Below are 24,493 nucleotides of genomic sequence, written 5' to 3' on the forward strand. Positions count from 1 at the left end.
AGGAATTAAAGCAAGAATTCGAAATCTACGAGAGTCTGAATATTGTTGACAAGCCGAATATTCAACCAAAACCAAAGCAAATTACACAAGGTGTAAAAGCAGATCACTGCTTCAACTGTGGTTCGAGGGAACACAAACGAAAGGATTGTACACTTCCTACCAAATGTTTCAGCTGTAATCAAGAGGGATATCTAAATTGCATAGATAAAGGAGACGCACCATTGCACACACTACACATCGATCATTTGGGGCCAATGGATTCATCGGCCAAACAGTATAAATACATTCTGGCAACAGTCGATGCGTTTTCAAAGTTTGTCTGGTTATTCCCAACCAAATCAACCGGACAGGAAGAAGTGGTCAAGAGGCTGACCGACTGGTCAAACATTTTTGGTTTCCCTAAGCGAATTGTTAGCGACAAAGGAACGGCCTTTACGAGTGGTGCGTTCGAACAATTTATGAGCAGCCATAACGTGGAACACGTCTGCACAACTACTGGAGTGGCCAGAGGCAACGGCCAGATAGAACGAGTAAATCGTTTAATTTTGGCAATAATATCAAAGCTGTCTTCAGACGAACCGTCGAAGTGGTACAAATATGTGCCTGAGGTACAAAAGGCGATCAACTGTCACGTGCATTCATCACTGAAGCTGTCACCATTTGAGGTCATGTTTGGCACCAAGATGTACACCCGAGTTGAGGATCGGTTACTGGAACTGCTCCAAGAAGAAGTGGTCTGTCAATTCAACGAGGACCGCTATGAGATGAGACAGCTGGTAAAACGCAACATCGAGCAGGCGTAGAAGGATTACAAGCGCAATTACGACAAAAAGCGCCGAGCTGAATACAAATACAAAGCAGGTGATCTGGTTGCAATTAAAAGGACCCAATTTGTAGCTGGCCGCAAGATGGCAAGCGGGTATTTAGGTCCATACGAAGTCACAGGAGTCAAAGACAATGGCAGATATGACGTTAAAAAAGCAGCAAACGTCGAAGGACCCAATGTCACATCCACCAGCTGTGACAACATGAAGTTGTGGAAGTACATAGCCGAAAATGCAGACCTATTGTCATCCGGGTCGGATGATGAGGATCAGGAGGGCCGAATGTAACATGGAGTAAGGCTGAAGGCTGGCAACAACCCGGTTGGCAGCGCTGTTGAGCAGCAACATGATTGTCGGAAATCGAAGTTATCGACAATCAGTCATCGAAGGAACGATCGCAAGGCAGCAGGCAGTGGAGTGGAAGTCAGCGTTGCAGTCAGTCGAGTTCTCAGCAGCAGTCGTTCGGTCACAAACTAAGAATACTTTATATAATTACCGCATTTAGAATTAAACTAATAATTAAATTAATAATAAACAATAATAATAAACAATCTTACATAAATATTCAATAATACCATTGAAACCACAAAATTTTAAAAAAAATTTCACTTTTTTAACTTTTTTAAAAAACTTACGTATGTATATCAAATTTCTTTCTTGTTTTTACTTGCTTAAATGAAAAGCAGACTATAAAGTATCGGGCTATATGTCTGTACATCCATCTGTCCGCTTTGCCAACCAACTTCTCTCCGCACTACCTAAGTGAGAGGTATCTGTTAGTCGAGCGTATCTATTGTGACTCTTTTTATAATAAATATTATATTTTATTTTTGTTATATTATAATCAAAAGACAAATTTATAAAACTTTCTCACTAATAGACTGTTTTTGGGACTAGACCTTCTGCCTAAAAAATTTTGGCCACCCTCAAAAGCCGCAAAAGGCTGCCGCGCCCACTTCTTCGACTGCCACAGAAAAATGCATCTAAATATGGATGCAAATACACTACCTTGTGCGCATAAATACGCCTAATTAAATTAACCTATTTACTTTGAATATGAGATTCATTAAAAATAACCTAAATACTTCATACAGTTGTGTTCATATAAAGGACAGTTTCGACTATGTGATACCTGTTACTTGCACTAAGTTGTTACTACTTCATTAATATGAGACTAGCACTTAACGTTGGTAAGGTGTTAGAAAATGAATACATTTCGAAAATGAATATTTTTAGTACAAACTATGTTGGGAGTGCTTGACAAGTAATTGGAAACCTAAATTTCATACAAATTTTATCTCGGTGTTGAGTTGATCAATAAAAACTTAATTTTTTCGTAATAACCTGAAAAATATAAACTTATTATTCTAGGTAACTTTTTTCGTAATAACCTGAAAAAAGAAAAACCTATTATTCTAGGTAACTGGAACTTATTTAAATAAAGTTATATATTTCGGTTGCACAGTTGTTGAGCACGAGTAATGAATTTAGCTGCCACCAGAAATATTGTTAAAGAACACTTTCCAATTTGTTTGGCAACATGTTAAAGTTTCTTTGGCTTTTACCCATAGTCACTATCGCTATACCTAAAATTACCCAGGCTCAAAGACCGTCTTTTGCTGGCATGAGACCTCCAGGCGGACTCACTCAGAAGAACAAATACGCCCAAACTAAAAATACAGCCGTGGAGAACTTTAATGGAAGTTCAGGACCCAAGGATACTTCGAAAAAGAAAATTATCAACCTTCCTTATGGAGCACCGCAAAGGCCGCCAATGGGAGTTCCTCTGGTTCATCCCTCCACTCCGGAGGAGTTGTCAGCCTCGTACAGCCCCGTCAACAAAGCTGCTGGATTTCCAACTCAAACTGCCCCAGATAACAGCCGACTTCCCATCGATGCCCGAGGTGACAGGGACTGGGTAAATAGATTGAAGCAGCTGCCCGTGGACCAGCAGCCCTTCTGGCTTGTAAACTATCAAGCAATCGAAGCAATGAGGAACAGTCCCAGACCCAGTGTTGGAAATTATGAATGGCGTGGGAGTTCGTTCGGCGGTTAACGATTTTGAAGGTTTCATAATTTTTAATTTAAACACCATTAGGAATAAAAAGGTTCAGGATGTTTATTACTTTATTTTACTTTGAATTATGCTTGACCTACAAATATAATTTCATATAATTGGCAATACTCAGGAAAAAAGAAGAAAATTTAGAAGGGTCGCAAATGAACTAAATAATTTATCAACGGATATATGCACGAGTATGAATAATGCATAGGTCGACCTACAAATATACTATTTACCAATGTATATACCACCAATAGCTGGTTAATCTTCTGCCTTGGTCACAAATGTTGCAAGGGATATTAGCATTTTCCCTAATAATGTTGGTTTTATTTTTATGTTTACGAACAAATCCTTGATAACAAGGTGATATGATTTATATTTATTTTTCATTTGAAAGCTGATGAATGAAAATTATTCTCTTATCTATTATAACATTTGGAATGCACACTTAAAAATTACTTTTAATTCGGTGTTATTTTTGTGCGCAAAGGTTTATATATACATCGTATTAAAATGTTTATACCTTTATATAAAAAGGGTAAGCTAGATTTGTTGAAAGGTTTGTAATAGATATAGTAGAAGTTTCCAATCCCATAAGGGTATATGTTCATATACACTTGATCAGGATCACTAGCCGAGTATATCTGGCCATGTCCGTCCGTCTGTATGTCGTCCGTATAAACGCCGAAATTCCGGCAACCATACAAATTGGAAAACTAAAGTTTCTTATATCGACCTGCTAAACAGAAAAAAATTATTTCATGATTTTAAAAACCGGTTTCATTGCATACATACAGACAAATAAGCAAATAAGAACATTTTGGTCGCGCCGCCAAAGCCGTCACGCCCACAATTAAATTTTCATATTCGTATTTATTTTTTTAAATATCAATATGCCAATATCAATATACGCCCACACCGTTCAAAAATATTTTAGATTTTGATGCCAACAACCTTTGAACTTTCTCCGTAGCATTTCCAATTGTTAAAGTAAATATGAAAGGCAAATTCGGTAATAAGTTATTTATTTAGTAACTATGCAGTATGTATACATCACTTTGAATAAATGATGGCTAATATATAATATTCCTATATGCATTGTTATATTATTACATTATCGAAATGTTTATTTACAGTTTCTTTTACTAATAAAATGTACAATTTCCTTAAAAAGTTCATACAAAATTTAATATTTATTTTAAACAAATAAACGAAAGCCAGAATGGGAAATTAGAAATTTTAAATAAGAAGTGAAACAGAAAGAGAAATATAAAACAATGGCATATCAACAAGAAGCGTTTGACTAATATTTACAGACAACCCCGTAACATTCGACAACTTTTTACTTAAAATCTACCTCCAGATCCACGTCCTTTCGCTCGAGCCAATTATATTGCCGAGAACATAGAGTAGAGCTGTAAGTATGGCTTGTCAAAAGTGCATGAAGCAAAACATTTAGAGCAGTTATGTGTTTGCGGAGCTTGTGGACGTCGGATTCGATGAGGACGGAGCTGCTGGAGCTGCCAAATTGGTTGGAAGCTGTGCGGCAGCCGCAGAATAGTAAGCTGCATTAGCTGGAACGTTTGTGCTAATAGCTGGAAAAGAAAGGATAGTTTTCATATATTTCTCATAGGATTACAGGCAGAACATACATTGGCGCAGGGCCTTTTGGAACTTTTCGTATTCCACATAATGTTTAAGACGCAGCTCGTCCTCTTCGATGAGTTGTCTCTGACGCAACAGCAACAGCCGTTGGTGCTGGTTAGTACCCAAGCGCGTATTGCACAATTGGTTCACTAGTGAGTCTAAATTGTGCTTTATATCCTACAGAGAGAACAGTTGTGTTTATTCATTTAAAATAATATGGATTTTGAGTTGTACTTACGGATTGAATATCGCTCGGTAGCAGATGCGGATGCGTAGCTGCTAAAGAAACAGGCTCTTCGGTAACTACAATAAAGGATACAGAAGTTGTAAAGTTCTCTTGCGTATAATTATATTATATATATATTATTATTATATTATACTAATATTGACAAACTTCTCAAAATTGTACAAAAATAAATATCATGGATTTGTTTACCTTCACCGGACGTTGCATTAAAAATCGGTTGCATAACATGTTGCATGGGCTGTGCTGGCTGCTGGGATGCCATCAAAGGGGACTGCTGCAACAAATGATTTGGAACAGCACCTGCGAAATTTTGGGGTGCTGCCACACGAGCTCCAGTCTGCTGGTTGTACATTCCGGGCACGTTTTGTTGGTGCATGTGCGACTGCATCTGCAACTGATGCTGTTGTTGCGAGATCATTTGCTGTTGGGCACCCATAGTCTGCATGGGTGGAAGCTGATGCGGCAGATTTCCCTGAGGCATGCTGACCACCTGGGGCGGAAGCGAGTGAAGTTGGTTGGGCTGCGACTGGATGAACTGGTGCTGAGGATGAGTCTGTTGTGTGCCAGGCAAATTAAATTGCTGCGATCCTTGCTGGGATCCCTGTTGCTGCTGCATCAGGATCTGCTGCTGCTGTTGTTGCGAAATGATAGGCATTTGGTTTTGCTGCTGCTGCGCCTGAATCGTCTGCATCGGCAAGGATTGTTGTTGTGGTTGCTGCTGAAGAGTGTTAACCATAGACGGGTGCCCATTAAGTGGCGTCTGCTGTGGCTGTTGAGTCATATTTGGATGTACGCTCGGCTGCTGTGGCTGTAGGTTAGACAGCTGTTGCACGTGGGTGCCATTTTGATTGACCACTTGAGGCACTACAATGCACTGATTCCCTGCTCCACTTGTAGTAGTTGAGGTTCCACCTGGCAACTGGTGGATCTGCTGGGGCTGTTGGTATATCAACTGAATTCCGTTAATGGCCAGCGGAACATTTTGAATAGGAGAGCTGATGACTTCGGTTGGAGTGTTGACCACGCTGCCGTTCTGAACGGAGTTGTTGGTCTGCACCTGGCCTCCAGGGCCGGCGACTTGGAGGTCGATCTTAAGTTGAGCTTGAGCAGGCTCCTCAACTCCGGTTGAAGATTTCTGCTCCTGCACACGACTGACACTGAATCGCGAAATTTTACGCGCGCTTGGGTTGACGATCTCTTCAACTTGTTTAGGAACCACTGACAATGTTGCTGATGCAGACTAAAAATGAAAGAAGTTAGAAATAAGTGAAAATGTGTATAAAAAAATATATTGGTTTCTTGCCTCTTCTGTGTTTTCGGTATTTCGCAAAGCTGCCAATTTCTTTTCCAAATCCGCTATTGAATTTTGGTTAATTGATCCATTGCTGGGATTCCTTTGCGGAGGATCACTGCTGTTCGTTAAAATGGAAGTGGCAGAAGACTTTTCCAAACTGGGCTGCTTGGAGAGTTGCTTCTCATGACCTGTGCCAATGGTAATTCCAACCGACGCCTCAGTGGGAGTCGGATCCGAGTTGCTTACTGTCCCCTCAAGATTAGTGGCTGTGTGCAGGTGTACATCGGATCCCACGCTGTTGTCGATGGATGTACGACGTGAGTTGTAGACGGAGGAGCCTGAGCCCCTGGCGGATGTTAAGGCTGCAGTGGGAGTATTCTGACCTACTGAGGGTGCTGAAGGGCCTGCTCCGTTATTTGGCTTGGTTATCTACGGGAAACAAGATATTTATTATAAGAAACATGTTCAAAATAAATTTAAGCAATTTAAAATAATAATTAATGCAGGGTATTTGAAAATAAATACATTTGAATCTCATTTAACGAGATTTTGTTTTGGAATTTTGTAGAATGGTACTTCACCTTCACCTCTGCTCGGCTATTTTGTAATTATAAATTACCTCTTGTGTCTGTGGTTGTCCAGAAGTCGCCTTTAGGGAGGACATTGCTGGGGAAGCTTGATGAGGAGCTCTGTTGCTAATCGAGGCCACTACAGCGGAGGCGAACGCGTGGGCATGAGTGATGTTTTCCAGTTCTATTTTTAACTGCTCTAGAGTGTTGGCCGCTCCAGCTCCCTGGTTGCCTACTGCCTGTGCAGATTTATCTTTTGGCTTCTCCGCTTCCGCTTCTGTGGCCTGCTGAGCGTTTTCCGAAGTACCCACTGCGGCCTTGTTAGGCATGTCAAAGGTTATTTTCACTGCGGTCAAATCGTCAAGACTTCTAGTATGCTTCAAGTCCTCTTGAATCTTCAGGTGACGATTCAAGGGCAAATTCAGGCTGCGAGGAGCACCATTGCCGGCCGACTCCAAGAGCTTTTGCATTCTGGCTATGGCAAGGGAGCAAGTTTTCTTATCCTTGCCATCGTCAAGCGGTGGCTCTGGTCCAGTTGGAGTAATGTTGCTGTCGGGCATATAGTCAATCGATAGCGAAGTGTACTCCGAGGCCGTGCTTGTTTTTCGAGAAACGGAACCAGAACCGATGGTCACGTCATTGCTGCTATTGGGCGCATCCCTCGATGCGGTTGATGAGGAAGACATGGTCGAAGTGGTGGTGGGCGGAGTGCTGACGTTCAGCTGTGGTTCCTTCGCATTTGGTGTGTTGGATACATGGGACCTGGCCTCTAAAGTCAAGTTGCAGTTCGACTGTTCAGCGCCTCCGCCACCGGATGGCAGGGTTTCAACGCCATGGATAGTGGGCTCAAACATCTTTGTGATGTCGCTGGCGGTTTCATCCCGCTAAAATAAGTTGGTTAAATGTGAGTTATAAAAGTCAAGCAAATTTGATTGTGCATATACATAATTACTTAAAATAAAAATGTATCATATTCAAAGTGGAACTTAAATAAAAAATATATATTAATTATTAAGCCCACTTTTGATTATCAAAAAAGAGCAGAAGAAAAAATTAATGATACTCCTGGATAAAGTTTTTCAAAATAAGATCTATATAAGTTCAAACTTTAATTGTACTATTGGTTTGTGTTGGGGCCTTAAAAACTGAAATTGATAAAAAGTTAAATGAAGCCTGGTAACCAATTATACAGACTTTCCATAGAATAACAATAACTTATTTTAAATGAACGATTTAGTGGTCAAATGATCTATTTTTTAATGAAATTATCTAACAAAATGTAAAACGTAAAAGCTATATAAACATTGAAAAAAAATTTTCTTCAAGAAAATGTTTTAGTTATATAAGACATTAATATTGAATATCGAATGTTCACTTTTCAATGTTATTTGTAAAATTTGTAAATCTGAAAACCTTCTATAATCAGATCATGAAACGAACAATAAATATAGGTTAAACTATAAACGAACTTCAATATAATTAACTTTTGAGTTATCCAACAATAAAAGGAAAATCCTTGTAAGTAAAGAAACATTTTAAATTTAGCTAGGAAACAATAAGTGTTTACATAAGCCCAGTGCACACAACACTTACAGATCTATGTCTTTGGTGTGACCTAAACGTGGAACGCTGTCGAGTTAGAGACGCGTGTCGGACCTGTTTTATTATAGTAGGGATAGACAATCAAAAAACATGGATTTTGTGATATTGATATTAAATCGCTTAGTCAAGTATTTTACGAAATCTTGTGAGCATCATTTTCTCGATTTTGAATAGCTGATTTTCGTAGGAAAAGGAGGAGTTGGTTGGACTCATGTAGCATTGGAAATACTGAAGTAATTTGAATAGTCAACGAAAACATGTGTTAGATAAAGACAAATATCATTATATTTGTGAAAATTACTCGTGATGCTTAGTGAAGTCTTTAAAGATAGAGTTTTAATTAAAGGATCGGACTACTACTACAACTGGTTTTAATTTGGGTAAAAATATGTGCCGCGTGGTAATTTGTTACCATTAGGAGCACAAATAAGAAGGGCTATAAAAGTAATCTTTATCTATATCTAAAAGTTGCTGAGTTCTTAAAAAAATCGGGGAATCATTATATTCATTACGGGTTTATCCAATGAACCGTGTCCATCTGTGCGCTTAAAGAACCCTAAGGCCTCGTAAGAATAGTCTTCATTGAGCAAAAAATTTATGTGGAATTAATTTTGTGATAGCGATGTACCTTTTCAATATTGCGGCGATAATTTGTCGGTATAGGGATTTGATTGGGATTCTGTTTGACTTGGTCAACAATTTCATTGATCATTTCCACAAAAACTGTACTTTGACAATTAGAAAGCAAATCTTGGGCGATCTGAAAACAAAAGAATTTGATGATTGAGTTTTGGTTAGAGCAAGAGATTCTCTTACCAATTTATTGGCTATTTCAACCGGATTTACGTCTCCTATGTCGAATTTAAATGTAATCGTTTTAAGTTTATTTTCCATGTGGCAGTTTATGACGCTGCCCTCGTCAACGCTGGTTACACTAAGCTTGGGAATCCTTTCGTTGCCGCTCCGGTTGGAACGCCTCGGTTTCTGGGAACGTGTGCCCGTGCCTGTCTGCTTTTGCTGCTTTTCCGCATCACCAGAGTTCTGGGGTTCTGTCTTCGGTGCAGTTTCGAGGGCACCGTGGGCGCTATTTAGAGACATTGCATCCGTTGCTACATTCGCATCTTTGTTGACCTGTATTGGCTGCAGATTTTCCTGTTGCACAGTCACTTGCGAAGAAATCTGTGAGATTTGCTCTACTGCAGGTTGATGCTGTTGCGGTTGTTGCTGAACCACGTGTGGTTGCTGTGTCTGGGGCTGTGGTTGCTGTGTCTGGGCCTGTGGTTGCTGTTGTTGGGGCTGTTGTACCAAAGGCTGCTGATGCTGGACCAAAGGCTGCTGATGCTGAACCAGCGGTTGCTGCTGCTGGACCAAAGGCTGCTGCTGTTGGACCAAAGGCGGCTGCTGTTGCACCAAAGGCAGTTGTTGCTGTTGCACCAAGGGCTGTTGCTGCTGTTGGACCATAGGCTGTTGCTGCTGCTGGCTCATGGGCTGTTGTTGCTGGGCTGGCTGGCTATGCAGCAATTGCTGCAATTGTTGCTCCAAAGGCATTGACAGTTGTATGGGTTGCTGCGTGGGCTGTTGTATAAATTGCGTTGGCTGTGTTGGTACGGTCGAGAATCCGGGATGCTGTTGCTGTTGTGGATCACTGAGCGCTACTTGTCCGCCTTGCTGATTGTAAGTCTGCTGTACTGGGGGTGCCACGGAAGTCGGTGGAACTTGCATCTGCACTGGGATCTGAATAGGTTGCTGATGCTGATGCGGTGCCATGACTTGCGATCCCGTAACGAGCTGCTGATGTTGTTGCTGCGGCATTGCCTGCGCATACTGCTGTACGAATTGCTGTTGCTGGAGTTGTTGTTGTTGGAGTTGCTGTTGTTGTATTTGCTGTTGCTGCTGCTGTTGCAGTTGCTGTTGTTGAAGCTGCTGCTGCTGAAGCTGTTGCAGCTGATGCTGGGCCAGTTGCTGCTGCATAATCTGTTGCTGATGTGAGACGGCCGCTTGTTGTTGCTGCAAGATCTGTTGCTGAATTTGAAGAGGCTGCGAAAGCTGTTGCTGCTGGCCAGCTTGCTGCATTGCATAAGCTTGTTGCATGTTTACGGCCTGCTGAGGCTGTTGCTGCTGCTGCTGAAAATATTGCTGGGCCTGTTGCTGAGCAATTTGTTGCTGTTGAGTCAAATCCGGAGCCTGCACGTTAGTGTGCATAAGCTGCTGCAGTTGCTGCTGCAGTGGCTGTTGTTGTTGCTGTGGCTGCTGCTCATGTGGCTGCGGAGGCAAAACAGTTTGGGGCTGCTGTTGCGCACCAACTTGCTGCACTTGAACTTGCTGGGGTATCTGCTGCATCATTTGTGGTTGCTGCTGTTGGTTGACTTGCTGCTGCGGCATGACCTGATGATTGACTGTTGGTGCCACTACGGGTTGTTGCTGTTGCATTTGTTGACTGCCTGTCGGCGATATGACCTGGTTATTGGTCATCTCCTGCATCGATGCATTCGAATTTTGATAAGAGGCCAGCTGTGGCGGTTGAATGTAGTGCACCGTCGGCTTCTGTTGCATGGGAATAGCCGGTGACGGAATAGCCTGTGGCTGCACCGAGATCAACTGGGAAACAGGCACTTGACCTGGGACCTGAACAGGTTGCTGAATGCCACTGTTCGGAATCGAAGTGTTCGAGCGAGTGGACAGCTGCTGCGGTTCGACGCTGTTCGTGGATAGAGCAAGGCTTGTTTCTGAATCAGTGTTAAGCAGGTCATATCTTAGCTGCAGGCGCTGATTCCATTTAACACCATCCTCCTCGTCCTCAGACTCCTCCTCCTCTTCCTCATCTTCATCGACGTTGGTCGGCAAACTCTCACGTTGCTTTTGCAATGCCAATTTTTCCAAACGAGACTTCTCGTTTTGCAGCTTGATTTGAGTTTGACGCTGGGCACGTTCTTTAAGCAACGACACCACCTGCACTTTTAAAAGCCGAGCTACAGCACGAGAGTCGTCCTCAGATATAATATTTTCCTTCATCATTTCTTGCGCAATCTGTTCGTACTCGTCATGCTTGATGTTGTACTCAAACTGAATTGCCTCGTTTTCCTTATGACGGGACGAGCGCTTCTTGGGATCCATAAACCGCAGTCTGAACTCGATGATGCTGATGCTCGGATCAGAAAGGAACTGTTCCGAAGCAGTTGGCTCAACTCGTATACCGATATCTTCGTCAAAGAACTCCGATTCTAGCAGTTCATTGCAGCTGGGCCGATCCTCCTTCTTCAGTTCAATGCACCGTTCGATGATGTCGCGCACGTTGGGGTCCTCCACCTTAGCCAGCGCCGCTGGCTTAATGCCCGATATCACCTTTTTGTAGATCTGGGCTGGACCCTTGCACTCACTGTAAGGATATTCGGAAATGGCCATCTCCAACATGCACATGCCGAATGCATATACGTCCACCGACTCGTCGTAGTGCTCCTCGTACATTTCCGGGGCCATGAACTCCGGCGTACCAATCACAGATTTTGCGTGGGAGCGGTTTTTCAAAGTTGCCAGGCCCAAGTCGCCGATTTTAACACTACCAGTGGTGCCAGTTATAAAAATATTATCACATTTCAAATCACGATGAATTATAGGAAATTGACGAGTATGCAGGAAGTTAAGGCCTTTTAGTATCTGGCGACACCATGACTTCAATACCTTTGGGTGTATTTTCTTGAATCGTTTCAAATAGCTACAAGGAAATAAGTGTATATGTTTACAATTAGCCCATTAAAATCAAGTTTTACGCTTACGATTTCAAAGTTCCAGATAACATTAGTTCGGTGACTAGTACAATATTCTTCTTGCGGCCAATAGGAAACTCCCAATATGTATAAAACCGCACTATGTTTGGGTGCTGAAGTTTCTTCAGCATGTCTGCCTCCTCGCGAAATCTAGTACGTTCACTTTTTTTTACTTGCTTGTCCTGTAAAATAGGTAAATAAAATTGTACATTTTTATGTTACCTAATGATTACTTTAATTGTGATGATCCATTATATAAAAAAGATTACTCAATCAAAAATTCATGATAATTATTATCTGATAACTTGCTCATGCAAGTTTGGGATCATGTTAGCTTTGACTAATAATACTAATACAAATGCCCAATGACACAACAATAGTTGACTTAGAAAGTTTTTTATCTTACCAATAACTCGCACCAGGCAACTGGAACACCCGTCAACGTGTCCAGGCCACGATAGACAGTTTTAAAGGAACCGCGTCCGACTTCCTTATCGTACTTAAAGAATCGTCCGCACGGCGACATGGCCACCGGATCATCGTCCTCATCGCTCTTACTCTTGGTTATCGATGTAGCTGAAGATGTGGTGGAGACCAGCGACGTGGAGGGCAGAAGAGATGCAGATGCATCTGTCGAGGACCCGGTGACAGCAGCTTCCTCTGCGCTAGCCTCGGAACTCTCCGCTTTTTTGGTTAAGTCGTCGATGCTCTTTGCCTGTTTTTCGCTCTGAACCTCGGTATCGTCCTTGTCCTCTACTTGAAAGCCAACTCGTTTTACGCCGCTCGAGTGCTTGGTAGAAGACTTCAATGGCACATCGTCTTCAGTCTTTTCGATTGTAAGACTCCGTGACGCTTCGGTTATTATGTTGTCGATGATTCCGGCCACATGGTGGGAAGTGGCATCCGTAGCATTGGAGCGCGTAGGCGTGCGGAACTGCTCCTCCAGATGCTCCGCCTCGCGGGAAAGCATCTCGATGTTGTCGTCATAGTCACGAGGAAACTCTGTCTCGAGTTCAACGAACTGCAGTGGATTGGTGTTCCTGCCTGACTGTTCCACATTTTTACGGACGAATCGAATGTTTTGCACGAAGTTCGCCGTCAAAGTCGTTGGCGTGGTCTTTGACGAGTGCAGTGGCGCCTGCTGCTTGATCAATGGCTCAATCACCGTGTCCGAGGAGGACTTCCTGGCCTCCATTTTCTTGGTGTCTGAAACAACCGCTTGCGACGTCCCCTTGACTGACTTGTCTTTTTTAGGTTTGCCCGAAGTAAGACCAGCTTTCTGGTTGCTTATGGCATCTGCAGGCTCTATTTTGCTATCCATTTCGTCCTCATTCTGTTCCCTGCTCTGGTTGTCCTGAGAGCAAAGCACCTCTACATCGGTTGATTGCTGTTTGCCCAGATCGCCGTTGTTGTTATCGTTGACTTTCGGTACGTCGTCCGCGTTTTTCGGGTTTGACGCCGTCTTGCCGGGAAGTGAGTTACTTGAAAATCTTCGTAGCACCCGCACAAATAGGTTACTTTTGCTGGCAGCAGGTGGTGTAGGCGTGGTGTTCAGCGTGGGTAGAGAAGAAGCTGGCTCGATGGGTGATGACTGGATTGAAGTGGTGCTGCTAGTGCTTGTGTGTGCAGAAAGTGTGCCCTGCTTGCAAGTGGACTTTCTGTTTAGTGTGTCTTTTAGTTTTGATGTCGGGTTCGGTTTTTGCCTAGAGGAGGCAGATCTATTAAACGAACGGAGTCCCGACTTTTGTATATTAGCTCCCTGCACAGTTTGCTCCTCGCTAGAAATTGAGGTATTCCTAAAAGAATGATTGAAGTAGTTAATTAGATTGTATAGACTCACAGGCACAACAGTCGAGTTTTCCACAGTTCTCAGTAAATTTCCCTTCCAAGAACATTTTATAAACATTCGGTAAACGAAAAAACGGTTTCAGTTTACGTGTTGTTTATCTGGTTAGTTTTGCTTAAAACAGAGATGTTGAAGTAACAATTCCAGTTGAGGATATTTAATAATTAGTATCATAGGAAAGCAAATCCTTTGTAGGATACTTGGTAAGTTCAACACACTACATAAAATGATATATTAAATCAGCTTTTTACGTTATTTAGGCATATATGTAACAACGATTGTTACTTCTATCATCTTTTGTTATGTGCCCTGGTTTGAATCAAATACACTAATTAAATAAATAGAGATAATCCCTGAATGTTTTAACAAGGACTCCAACTGACCTTTGAGGTTGCGTGGTGCAGGAGGTAGTACCATCTTCGCTGATGGCGCTTCCCTTCCGAGCACGGTTCGCAGGTACGACCTCTTGTTGTCGTACGAAGTCGCAGAGGGTTTGTCCAATTTTGCAAGATTTTTAGCAGCAGACCACCACGTTTAATCTGAAGCGAGAGGCAAGGCGGTGAATGAGTACAGGGAGGCATGAAAGGGATGGAGCAAAGGTTAAATTCCGGCACTATTGACAGGAGGGGCTGGTTTGGACTGGGGCAGAGGCATGGGCAGGGGCAGGAGCAGGGAAAGGTGACCATTCCACCCACTTATGTTCGTTGCTGGGTGCCGACGTCTAAAATATCGCTTACAGCTGGGTGGAGGAGGTAGTGGCACCGTCTCCAGGAGGCCAAGGTTTGCGCTTTCCATGAATCACTAGTTTCGATTGCACTACGTTCGTCACTGGCTCTGCCGTTCCACTCTATTCTGTTCTGTTCTGTCGCGAGGGATATGTGCGTATGTGCGGTACGCTGGCTATACATACATATTTATGTACATTTGATTCGGGACAGGAAGCATATGCAGCGGCTATGATGTCATGGTTCCACGCCGCTCCTTCCGGAAGTCCTTCGCTCGACGGGATCGTGCTCGGGTTGGGGATTCAGGACCGGGACGGGGTCTAGGGCTCGCACTGCGACTGTCGGACCGTTCGCATCGAGGATTTCAGTTTGTGATTGTGATGTTCAAAGGTAAATCGAGCTAGCAGGCTTCCATATTACGGCACGGGGGATGGGTAAGTCTTTCGGGAGATACTGTCGCCGCCACAAGGGGGGTCAATTGGATTGAACGCGTGCGAGAGTCAGCGGAAAATTAAAGTTATTTCGCCAGAAGTTCCCTTTACTTTCACAAAAAATTTTACAAAGCAACTGGGTTTACTTGTGTTCGTGATCTATCGATAGCGCATATTGTTACACAAGTGTTATCGGCGGTGATGCCACCCAAGCTGCCAGTATGCCTAATATATATGTTAAGCACTTGCAGAAATGTTACCTGGCCTCTGTTAACTTGGACAGTAGACCGTTACTTTTCAAATGAGTTATAACATTGTTAAGAATACTATATAACCTTTAAGCATTAAGCCACTGTTTTAAATTTACTTCTCCTGCCATATAAGCGCCGCTTAAAATATAGTCAACGCTTTTTAGACAGATTACCAATAGGAGCAGTAAAAATAACACCTAACAAAGTCTTAATAAATTTCAAACCCTTATATAGGTATCCCTTATTCAGCAAGAAGATACTCCTGCCTCTTCGGTTTTGCCCGTAAGGCAAAAAGCCCAGATAGTCTCTTATTTTAGTGATTTATATAAATATGATTATCGATAAGGTTTTCTGTCAATTCGTTAATTTATTTATTATAACTAACTTCTCTGAATGATATTTGAGATACATACAAATATAGAACTTAAATATACATGCACTAATAGTTTATAAGTTATCACTTTAATAAATAGGAAAGCTATAAGTGCACGATATTTTTATACGTGAACAACAAATCAAATTCACTTTTTACAAAACCCTACATTTTACCATTTCCAGTGTCATAAATTTATGTGTGTTCTATACTAAATTTTTATATATTGTAAGCGCTAGAATAAATTAAATTAAAACAAATAGTTTTTTATTTTATTTTAATTTAGGAGCAAGATCCTTTACTCTTAATCGTCACACCTGGAATAAAACATGTTTGTTTAAAATATATACATATATAGGGTATGAAGCTCTTACTTATATTGAGGCATGACGAATAGCACTGCAGTTGGGTTTCGCCCGTGTACATGTATCCGTCGGATCCACAGATTATTTCATCGTTTTCATCGTACACATTAGCGCATATCTTCTCGCAGTAGCTCTCCGTGTCCTTTGGATCGTCAGGACTAGCTGAACTCGTCACAGTGGGCACCTTTGGAACCTCTTGCTGAAATGTTTAAATTTAAAATTAAAAATGTCTAAATTCACAGAAAAAAATTATTTGATCTCATTGGGAATACTGTTACTGGTATTTGATGAGTCGTAGAATCTTTGTAGATGGACCTAATTCTGCTGTTGTTTAAAGTTTATTTTTTCAAAGAAGAGTACTTTTTTAAACCATTAAACGATTTGATGGAAATTAAGTACTCCCTAAATCGTTTAAAAAGATTGGAAGTGCTTGGTTTTGGGGCTACTTTTTGGTCAACAAATCTCTTGCTTAAATAAGCTACTTGCGGTTTTCACATTTATTGAGAAACAAAACCAACCTGCTTTCCACTTTCAGTGTCAGCACTATCCTCTGGGTCATCAGTGTATTCCTTGATGGGCTTGCTGAGTTCGATCTTCGGGGCAGGAGATTTCGCGGGCTCGCGGGGAGCTTGGGCAACGGTTTCGTAGTAGTACTGATTGGCTTGCGGGGCTTGGGTGTACTTCATGGACCCCCTGATGGCATCCTGCTCGGTGAACTCGAATCGCAGGGGCTCCGGGGTAAAGCTCTTGTGGCTCTTGGCGAAGTGCTGGCTCTTCGACGGCGATTGAGTGGTGGTCTGGACCGCCATGGGAGTGGAGACCACATGCTTGACGGCTTTGTTGCCGTCGGACTTTACAACGAAGACATCCTGACCTGCCTGGTAACTGCCGCGAACAACTGCGGAATTCGCAGGAGCGGGATCTTGTTGGTAGAACAAGTCGGACACTTGTATGGGCTCATTGTAACTGGAGGAGACTGAGTTGTCTAGGCCAGCAGTTTTATAGGGAACATGTTGCTGCAGCTCTTGATGATGCTGCGGCTGATGTTGCTGCGGCTGCTGGTGCTGCGGTTGCTGCGGTTGTTGATGCTGCTGCTGTTGCTGCTGATACAGCTGCTGCTGTTGCTGCTGCTGACTGTATTGCTGTGGATATTGGTGGAGCAGCTTCTGCTGGTCCCGCTCGGCGTCCAGTTTCTTGAAGTCAGGATCCCTCTTGGGAAGGAAATACTCGTTGGTGCTCATGAATTGCAAGTAGTCCTGCGCCTCCCTGGACTCCTTTGCTGAGGGCACAGCCTGGCGAAAGTTTACCGCCTGGTTGATATCCTGCTTCGCAGGAATATCGGTATCCTCGTAGACGGAATAGCTATTTGGATCCTGGGGGAACTGGCTGTTTTGGAGAAGAGTTTGCTGGGAAGGCACCACGCTGAAACTGGGAGATCCCTGCTGTCCGAAGAGCTTAGGATAGTGTAGGTACTGGGAGGCCTGGACGGGAATCGCGTGCTGTTGGATGGGTGCGTACACTGGCTTGTGGTCCTTCATGATCACATTGCCATTGAAGCGCGGCGAGGACTTGAAGTTCTGGATGTACTGCTCGGAGACATACTGGGGCGGGAACTGGTTTTTGCCCACATCCAGCACCGGAGCGTCCTTCACGTGGGCGAATCTGCCCTCATGATTCTGGTCGAACTGGTACCTCCTGAGCTGGTCGTTCGGAGGAAAGTTCCCGAACTGCTCGCGACGCATGATGTGCTGCGCGGTGGCAGGTTGCGGGGATCGCAGGAACTTGTTGGGGCCACCAGAAAGCATGGCCAGGTTATCCGATCGCGATCTAATCCGGGGCACTAGTCCGGGACCCGGCGGCCGATTGTGGTTGAAATGGTGCTGGGCCAGGGGCTGGGGCTCACTCAGAAACTGCCTTATGCGCACTTGTCTCATATCAATCTCACCGCACTGCACTTGGTCGATTAGGACCACTATCAGAACTAGGGCCTCCAAAATGGGGGCCAACTTAAGCGGACGCTGAGTCATTTTTAAAGCTCGTCTTCGTTCCACGACGGTCTATTGGTATTTGACATTTGTCAGTTCCGCGGCCAAAAGCAAAAAAGTTTCTTTCGAATTAACCACGCACACATGCGAAGCTTCTTTTCCATTCGACGATCCACGATCGCGCAGACTTGATCTCACTTTCTTTGTTATCCGGCCAGTCGTTTAAATAAAAATGGAACGCCTCGCGGCACTGCAGCCAAATACAATGTGGTGGCCTCGTCTCTGGGCCCAGATGCAGCTATCTATGTATATCTATTTAAAACCGACTTGGTTCGCCATATCAGCTTTAGATGGGTACATTTTCTAGAGCCTGTTGTTCCAACGCCGCAGCACCGTTAATCAATCGAGGGTCTCGAGCATCCACATCCATCCGATTACTTTCTTCTCGAATTTCGGCGGTGTCGTCGGTTGGAAAGCAACTGAGTGGCAAATGGAACGTTTCTGAACCAGCTGTGCTGGAATTCGGAGTGTCGGAATGGCCACTAAACCAGTTTTGAGATGCTGCCTCTGCTGCCACAGAGGAGATGTGGATGTCGATGTGGATTTGGATTTGGATGTGGATGTGGTGACCACCGAGAGATCCCCGAGAGATCATATCGCACTCGTCGCGACTCGGAGATGGAGCACTCGAGCCTCGGGGAACCGTGACATCGCTCCAGATGCGACAGAACCATTGGCCAGGTATACTCTTTAATTTGGCTATCTTGAGTGCAGGTGAAAGTAAATCGGAGATAAGATCTTTTGGAGACCTATGCGTAATTGGTTCGGAGTTCCTCAAACTTCAGAGATTAATTTGCTTATACAGAATGCCAGATGGCTGGATGGCTGAGATTTGTGAATACAGGGTTATTTACCTCATGTAAAAGTGAAAATGTTTTTAATTATAGATACTGGGATAATGGGTACAACTTTCGCTTTTGTCGTCAATTTGGCACTGCTTTTTCGAGAGAACAAGCCATGAAAACGATAATTTGGATCATTGTTATGCAAATGGCTCGAAACTGTAATCGTTAGTTAATGTATTCATTCATAAAAGCCCTGTTATTCCATAAAGTTTCAAATATCTCAGATTCTTTTGTGGCTAGCAAGTTTGTGCAACGTTTCTTTCCCCACTGATTGCCATTTCATATATAATTACACATTCATGAGGACCAAACACAATTTATACAACTACTCGATAGCAATAAAACTCAGTTGGTTTATTTAGTAATATTATGAGATGTGGTGGAAATAATTAAATCTCCTCTGTGCGGACACATTTGAATTTAGACAGACTCCCAGTCATGTCACTAAGTCCCCAATACACAATTCTTAGCTCCTAAATTAGTTCTACAAAAGTTGTGCTCAACGTCTTTGGCTTAAACTACAAATGTTGAAATGGCCTAGTGCTTAAATACAAGTCTCCTCGTTCTCGATCCAAATATCGTTCTCAACTTTGGGCTCCTCGCAAACTGTGTGGCTGTTTTCCAGCACGATGACAATGTCCGTGGTGCTCAGGACCGTGGAGTCCGCATTCTGGAAGTGCAAGGTTCAAAGTTAATATACATGGAATACAAGCAGTTGGAAAATAATGTAGTATTTATTCGCCCTGTATTTGACTATTTCTCGAACCCAAACAATCACATACGAGCACTTTAATTCGTTGGACATGCAATGTAAGGAAAAGTTATGTTCCCATGGGTATTCGTGTAAACAAAGCGAAATCAAGCTAAGCGGGGATGGAGCCGGAATACTAAGCAACTTCAGCATTGGGAATTACAAGGATACACAAATTGACGCAGAGTGAAATAACTTTTTAATTTGATTTATTCGCCCAGGTATCTTTGCGCTCCGAGAGTCCGGCGACACGGAAAAGTTTGAAAATAACTCTGGGATTTCCGGTTCAAAAGAATCTGTGCATCTGTAATAACTAGATTTATGCTAATGTACTACTATACCATACTCTAGCACACTATGCATACTTCAATGAGTAATTATGCTATGGGTCTGTTTAATTACTTTTGGTAGCGGGAGACTGTAGGTTTTCTTTATCAGCACCCTATTCGCAGATGGGGAGTCCGTTTCGAACTTATTTGGGTGCCGGCTGGCTCTGACGTGAACCTACGGGGTAATTTGAGTTAGAATAACCAAATTAGGTTGGCTTAAAATGTGCTCACAATAACTTAATAACTTACAGAATGAACGCGGTCGTAGGCGGAGCTCTCCCGGAAACTGGAGTGATCCCTCGCGAATCCACTGTTGTAATAGGCGCCAACGGCTTTTCCGCAGAGGAGTTCCCTGAACGCAACCCTGTAGCGACGTGACATCACACTGTACACTATTGGGTTTACAGTGCTGTCAAACCACTTAAATCAGATACATCAGTTAGCAGAATTTGGGTGCACTTACCATGAAACGTAGTATGCAAATCCCGCAATCGAGAAGAGTGCCTCGTTTATGTCCAAATAGTTTTCCATGTTCTTGGCATACAGGAATATGAGTCTTTGCAGGTGGAACGGGAACCAGCACACAAAAAACGTGATCACCACAGCGGCTATACTGATTAAATGGGGACGTTATTGATGGATTCGATTGGGATTGATCGGGAAAAGCTCACCCAACATGCGAATAACCGTCTTCTTTCTCATTTGGGAGTTTCTCGTTTCCCTGTTGTTGGTGCCTGGTTGAACACCTGGAATACATCCCTGAAGTCGGATCTTTTGGAGTCAATAGAAGCCAGGTACTTGCCCAATTTTTGGTTCGTTCGAGATCGAATCTTGGCTCCCATTCGCCCGTAGAGCAAAATGATGAGTATCATCGGAATGACAAAGAATATGCAAAAGGATACTTCGAACACGGGATATTCGTTAACAATCTTGGGCGACATGGAACAGAATGCTGACTCCTCAATGCGGGAGTCATCTGAAAAGCGTAACGAATGTCATTCATACGTGTTTATGTTATTCAGATTTTATTTAAAGAGTATAGTTCGGCCATTCATGACTGTTGAGGGTGTAGTTCAGGTCGCTTCCAAAACCAAAGTCCAAACTTAACCACCCATTTCAATTGATTTATAAGGTTTCAGCAATCTGCTGCATGTGAGCAATTGACTGGAGTGCATAGCACCCTTTTTGCACCACGAGGGAACTTATGATGTAAATAGTTTCATACCTAATGGGAAGTTGAGGTATTGAATATCCGAGAGCAGTCCAAATGGAATGGCGCTTATGAAACTGGCAATCCACAGAGCTGTTATTATCCGAATGGCGCGCTTGAAGCCAACCATAGCATACAGGTGCAATGGATGGCAAATGGCCAGGAATCTCTCCATGGAGAATGCGACGATGGTAAAGACGGACACATAGGTGCATCTGAAATACAGCTGGTATTATAAGTGGCTAAAAATCCAGTCAAAAGTAGTTATACTAACGCCTCTGAGATAAATGCGCGTATTTTGCAGAATGGCATGCCGAAGAGATCCGGATACTGATGCCAGTACAGAAACACTTCCGTTGGTAATCCTAGTTTCGTTTAAAACAGCATATTCAGTCAACTATATTTTTTTATTTAATTAGTTAACCTACCAAATAGTAGGTACAGCAGATCTGAAACAGCTAGGCTGAAGAGATAGTAATTGGTCGCCGTGTGCATTGCCGAGTGGCGAATAATCACAATGCACACTAAGAGATTACCAACGACCCCGGTTATAAATATGCCTCCAAATATAATTGTTATCTGGAAAAGGTTTAAACAAACAGAATGATCGCTTCTCAAGACCAAGCATTTTGCAATTTAAAATCTTAGATTTAAGCAAGCAAATTGCAGAACGATTCACAAATATCCATGCGTATTTAGCTTAGTTATGCACGAGTATAAAAAGCTGTATAAAAGTTGTAATATAATATCTTCGACGAAGAATGATATTTGTTGACTATTCAGTATGTATTACAAGTTATTTATTTTTAAGCTTTGACTACGAGTAAAAATGGTAAAAATCAAACCACTTCCAGTAGACTTACCAAAATTGCCTTGTAAAGTGGTAAGGTCTGTGGACCGAGCACAAAGGCCACAAACTCTTTTGGAGAGCAATTAAAGGTGCCGCAGGCATAGTGGTCCTCCTCCTCAAATCCATGGGATGTTGTATCCAAACTAACACTAGTGGCGAATAGATCGGTGGTATTTGTGAAACTTGTGTTCAATTCCGAAAATGTCGGATCGGTCGATGAATTCATTTTAGCCCACAACTAAATGTTTTTGTTTATTTCGTGTAAAATTCTTAACGGCCGCCGCTGAACTTGGAATAGCACATGGCACACGACAATTGCCGTTTGAATTTTTATGGATAGCGAAAAATCCGCGATGCGCTATCGTATAATACAGCCACTGTATCTTTTAGATGGCCACAGATTACTGTCCGCAGTCTACCGCTAAAAAGATAAGAAGGCATGGTTTAGGCTAAATTGTAAATAGACACATACACACGGGCATATATATATATATGTATGTATAAACACCATGTACACTTATAATATATATGTGGCCAAGTTAAATATGTATATAGATATGGCATGTTCATGCCGCAGAATGAGTAATTAGACCCGAAACTCGTAGGGCAGAAGGGTATGCTAGATTCGTTAAACAGCATGTAACAGTTAGAAGGAAGAGTTTATCATAAAGTATTCTTAGAGTTGATCAGGATCACCAGCCGCATCGGTCTGGAATGTCCGTATGTCTGTCCATATGAAAGCTAGGAAGTTGTGATTAACAATGCAAGTTGAAGTGGCTCCCTCTCTGTGACAATTTATTTTAGAACGTATTAAAGACGTCTCTAAATGCTGTCCCAAACACAATTTTAACAATGGTTTTGATTGCTTTTGATTTTACAATTTGAATTGTCAATTTTTAAATTTATACTTCGCAATCCCTGCGCCTGAGAATGAGGTATCTGATAGTCGTGGAACTCGACTACGGCGTTCTCTTGGTTTTTTTGTTTACGTCAGAAACAAAAAAATTTAATCTTTAATTAGTAGTAGATAAGTAGATCAGATGTTAAACAAACGAAACAAACACTACGAAATTCGAAACTTTTCGAAGTTCAAGTTAAAGATTTCCTCAGTTAACCTTTACTATATGAAATAGAAATAGTGCACTAATTGTGGTAATTTATATGTTGTAACATTAAAGTTCGTTTTGTTCTTGTTGGAGAAACAATAAGCGCTTTCTCTTTTCAAGGCCTGTGTGGGAAATTTAAATAATTATGTCCACGGCGCCCGAAAATCTTCTTAACTTAAATTGAAATGTCAACAAGCATAAATTATCAACTCGGGGAGAAGGTGAAGGACTCCTCCCAAAGGTTTCATTACCTCGCATAGGCAGGCACTTTAAAATAATTTAAGAAGCCTGAATTAAACATGGGTCATTGTTTGAATGGACAGATGCCTTCTTATCACCTGGCACACACCCCATTTAATTCATTCTTGTGTACTTCGAGCGATGTACTACTTAATTGCTATCAGTTCATTGTGTGCGCTGATTAGTCAAGCAATTAGCTGAGCATCTGGAAATTCATGTGCAATGCTCTATTAATAACTAATCTTTAGAAGCCACCCACAACCTTAAAGCCTTAAGTATTAGAACTTAGGCAGAATTAAATTTGAAGTGGCATGCCCACAGGTATTTAGTTATATTGTGGTTGCCGGTGTCGGCAGCAGCATCTTGGCCGGATTTATTAAGCCAGTTTGAATGGGGCTAACAATGGATTACTCACAAATGCGAATACTCGCAACCAGAAAAGTTTGCATGGCTGTTGGCCACAGATTCATCATTATTACGAACATGTCGCCGAGCCAAACTCGACTCGGCACATCGAGACATTTTGGCCTAGCGAAGCGAACTATAGAATTTTACGCACTTGCAAACTTTCAACTAAGTGTGCTCAGTCGTGAATTTAATTTGACGAAATGCGCAAACAGGAAGGCACACGTGTAATTAGGAGGCCAACTTGAGGAGCGACTGTCTAAAGATAGTAATAATCATCATAATCATCATTTGGAGCAGCCTCCCAGCTTGCGAGCAGTTCGGTAACCAGAAAACCACTAAATCAGTTATCTGCCTACTCGGACCCAGGAGAGCCAGGAGCTCCCCCATGCCATCCAATCCAGTCCAGCATCTGGTCATTAGGGACACTTAGGCGGTGACCAAGTCCCCTCCGGTGACCCCAGAACGAAGTGCCAGGCCACGTGTTGCTAATTACTTGGGTGCCGAAAGCCACAAGATGGCACATATATTCATGTGTGTGCAACAGAAGTCAAGTGTCGCCTCAAGTTGAATATAATTATGTATGGACATCTGGGAGTTTTCATGGTATTTTGTCCCGAGCCACTTGCTTTTATTGGATTTATTGAGTGCAGATGGAGTTGAATAAGTGAAGAAGTGTTCTATTATTCAAGGCTTTGTGGGAGGGGCTACG

General features: G+C 42.6%; 4 protein-coding genes across 5 annotated transcripts; 1 reads left to right on the forward strand and 3 right to left on the reverse strand.

Annotated features, from left to right (window-relative positions):
- Positions 1 to 1,417: 1,417 nt before the first annotated feature.
- On the forward strand, positions 1,418 to 4,175 carry LOC117142049. Its single transcript, XM_033305922.1, has one exon. The coding sequence runs from the start codon at positions 2,365 to 2,367 to the stop codon at positions 2,878 to 2,880; it is 516 nt and encodes a 171-aa protein (XP_033161813.1). The 5' UTR covers positions 1,418 to 2,364; the 3' UTR covers positions 2,881 to 4,175.
- Positions 3,950 to 14,360, reverse strand: LOC117142048 (serine/threonine-protein kinase WNK1). Its single transcript, XM_033305921.1, has 11 exons — positions 14,239 to 14,360; positions 12,416 to 13,805; positions 12,019 to 12,191; positions 9,062 to 11,957; positions 8,874 to 9,005; positions 6,694 to 7,527; positions 6,084 to 6,503; positions 4,970 to 6,020; positions 4,772 to 4,836; positions 4,539 to 4,710; positions 3,950 to 4,481 (listed from the first exon to the last, which is right to left on the reverse strand). The coding sequence occupies exons 2-11, from the start codon at positions 13,328 to 13,330 to the stop codon at positions 4,351 to 4,353; spliced, it is 6,789 nt and encodes a 2,262-aa protein (XP_033161812.1). The 5' UTR covers positions 13,331 to 13,805; positions 14,239 to 14,360; the 3' UTR covers positions 3,950 to 4,350.
- A 1,323-nt stretch (positions 14,361 to 15,683) lies between these two features.
- On the reverse strand, positions 15,684 to 18,057 carry LOC117140113 (putative uncharacterized protein DDB_G0268364). Its single transcript, XM_033302877.1, has 3 exons — positions 16,519 to 18,057; positions 16,010 to 16,199; positions 15,684 to 15,952 (listed from the first exon to the last, which is right to left on the reverse strand). The coding sequence occupies exons 1-3, from the start codon at positions 18,025 to 18,027 to the stop codon at positions 15,918 to 15,920; spliced, it is 1,734 nt and encodes a 577-aa protein (XP_033158768.1). The 5' UTR covers positions 18,028 to 18,057; the 3' UTR covers positions 15,684 to 15,917.
- A 1,252-nt stretch (positions 18,058 to 19,309) lies between these two features.
- On the reverse strand, positions 19,310 to 22,318 carry LOC117140112 (neuropeptides capa receptor). 2 transcript variants are annotated; one of them, XM_033302874.1, is made up of 10 exons: positions 22,044 to 22,318; positions 21,609 to 21,759; positions 21,455 to 21,545; positions 21,196 to 21,395; positions 20,773 to 20,946; positions 20,642 to 20,716; positions 20,434 to 20,578; positions 20,220 to 20,379; positions 20,044 to 20,145; positions 19,310 to 19,560 (listed from the first exon to the last, which is right to left on the reverse strand). In XM_033302874.1, the coding sequence occupies exons 1-10, from the start codon at positions 22,254 to 22,256 to the stop codon at positions 19,435 to 19,437; spliced, it is 1,437 nt and encodes a 478-aa protein (XP_033158765.1). In that variant the 5' UTR covers positions 22,257 to 22,318; the 3' UTR covers positions 19,310 to 19,434. The 2 variants fall into 2 exon arrangements, with proteins under 2 accessions (XP_033158765.1, XP_033158767.1); XM_033302876.1 differs by lacking the exons at positions 19,310 to 19,560; positions 20,044 to 20,145; positions 20,220 to 20,379 and having other exon boundaries at positions 20,502 to 20,583.
- Positions 22,319 to 24,493: the final 2,175 nt, after the last annotated feature.

This window comes from Drosophila mauritiana, chromosome 3L (assembly GCF_004382145.1).
Source record: "Drosophila mauritiana strain mau12 chromosome 3L, ASM438214v1, whole genome shotgun sequence".
NCBI classification, from domain to species: Eukaryota; Metazoa; Arthropoda; class Insecta; order Diptera; family Drosophilidae; genus Drosophila; species Drosophila mauritiana.

What these genes read in the sequence shown, in the direction of transcription:
- LOC117142049 (XM_033305922.1), top strand. Translation starts at nt 2,365, where the DNA reads ATGTTAAAGTTTCTTTGGCTTTTACCCATAGTCACTATCGCTATACCT.
- LOC117142048 (XM_033305921.1), bottom strand. Translation starts at nt 13,330, where the DNA reads ATGGATAGCAAAATAGAGCCTGCAGATGCCATAAGCAACCAGAAAGCT. An exon ending in ATACCGAAAACACAGAAGAG is followed by an intron (nt 6,021 to 6,083) that starts GCAAGAAACCAA and finishes TTTCATTTTTAG; the next exon opens with TCTGCATCAGCAACATTGTC. An exon ending in CCAAAAGGCCCTGCGCCAAT is followed by an intron (nt 4,482 to 4,538) that starts GTATGTTCTGCC and finishes TTTCTTTTCCAG; the next exon opens with CTATTAGCACAAACGTTCCA.
- LOC117140113 (XM_033302877.1), bottom strand. Translation starts at nt 18,027, where the DNA reads ATGACTCAGCGTCCGCTTAAGTTGGCCCCCATTTTGGAGGCCCTAGTT. An exon ending in ACACTGAAAGTGGAAAGCAG is followed by an intron (nt 16,200 to 16,518) that starts GTTGGTTTTGTT and finishes TAAACATTTCAG; the next exon opens with CAAGAGGTTCCAAAGGTGCC. An exon ending in TTCGTCATGCCTCAATATAA is followed by an intron (nt 15,953 to 16,009) that starts GTAAGAGCTTCA and finishes GTTTTATTCCAG; the next exon opens with GTGTGACGATTAAGAGTAAA.
- LOC117140112 (XM_033302874.1), bottom strand. Translation starts at nt 22,256, where the DNA reads ATGAATTCATCGACCGATCCGACATTTTCGGAATTGAACACAAGTTTC. An exon ending in ATACCTCAACTTCCCATTAG is followed by an intron (nt 20,947 to 21,195) that starts GTATGAAACTAT and finishes TACGCTTTTCAG; the next exon opens with ATGACTCCCGCATTGAGGAG. An exon ending in CCTACGACCGCGTTCATTCT is followed by an intron (nt 20,146 to 20,219) that starts GTAAGTTATTAA and finishes ATTACCCCGTAG; the next exon opens with GTTCACGTCAGAGCCAGCCG.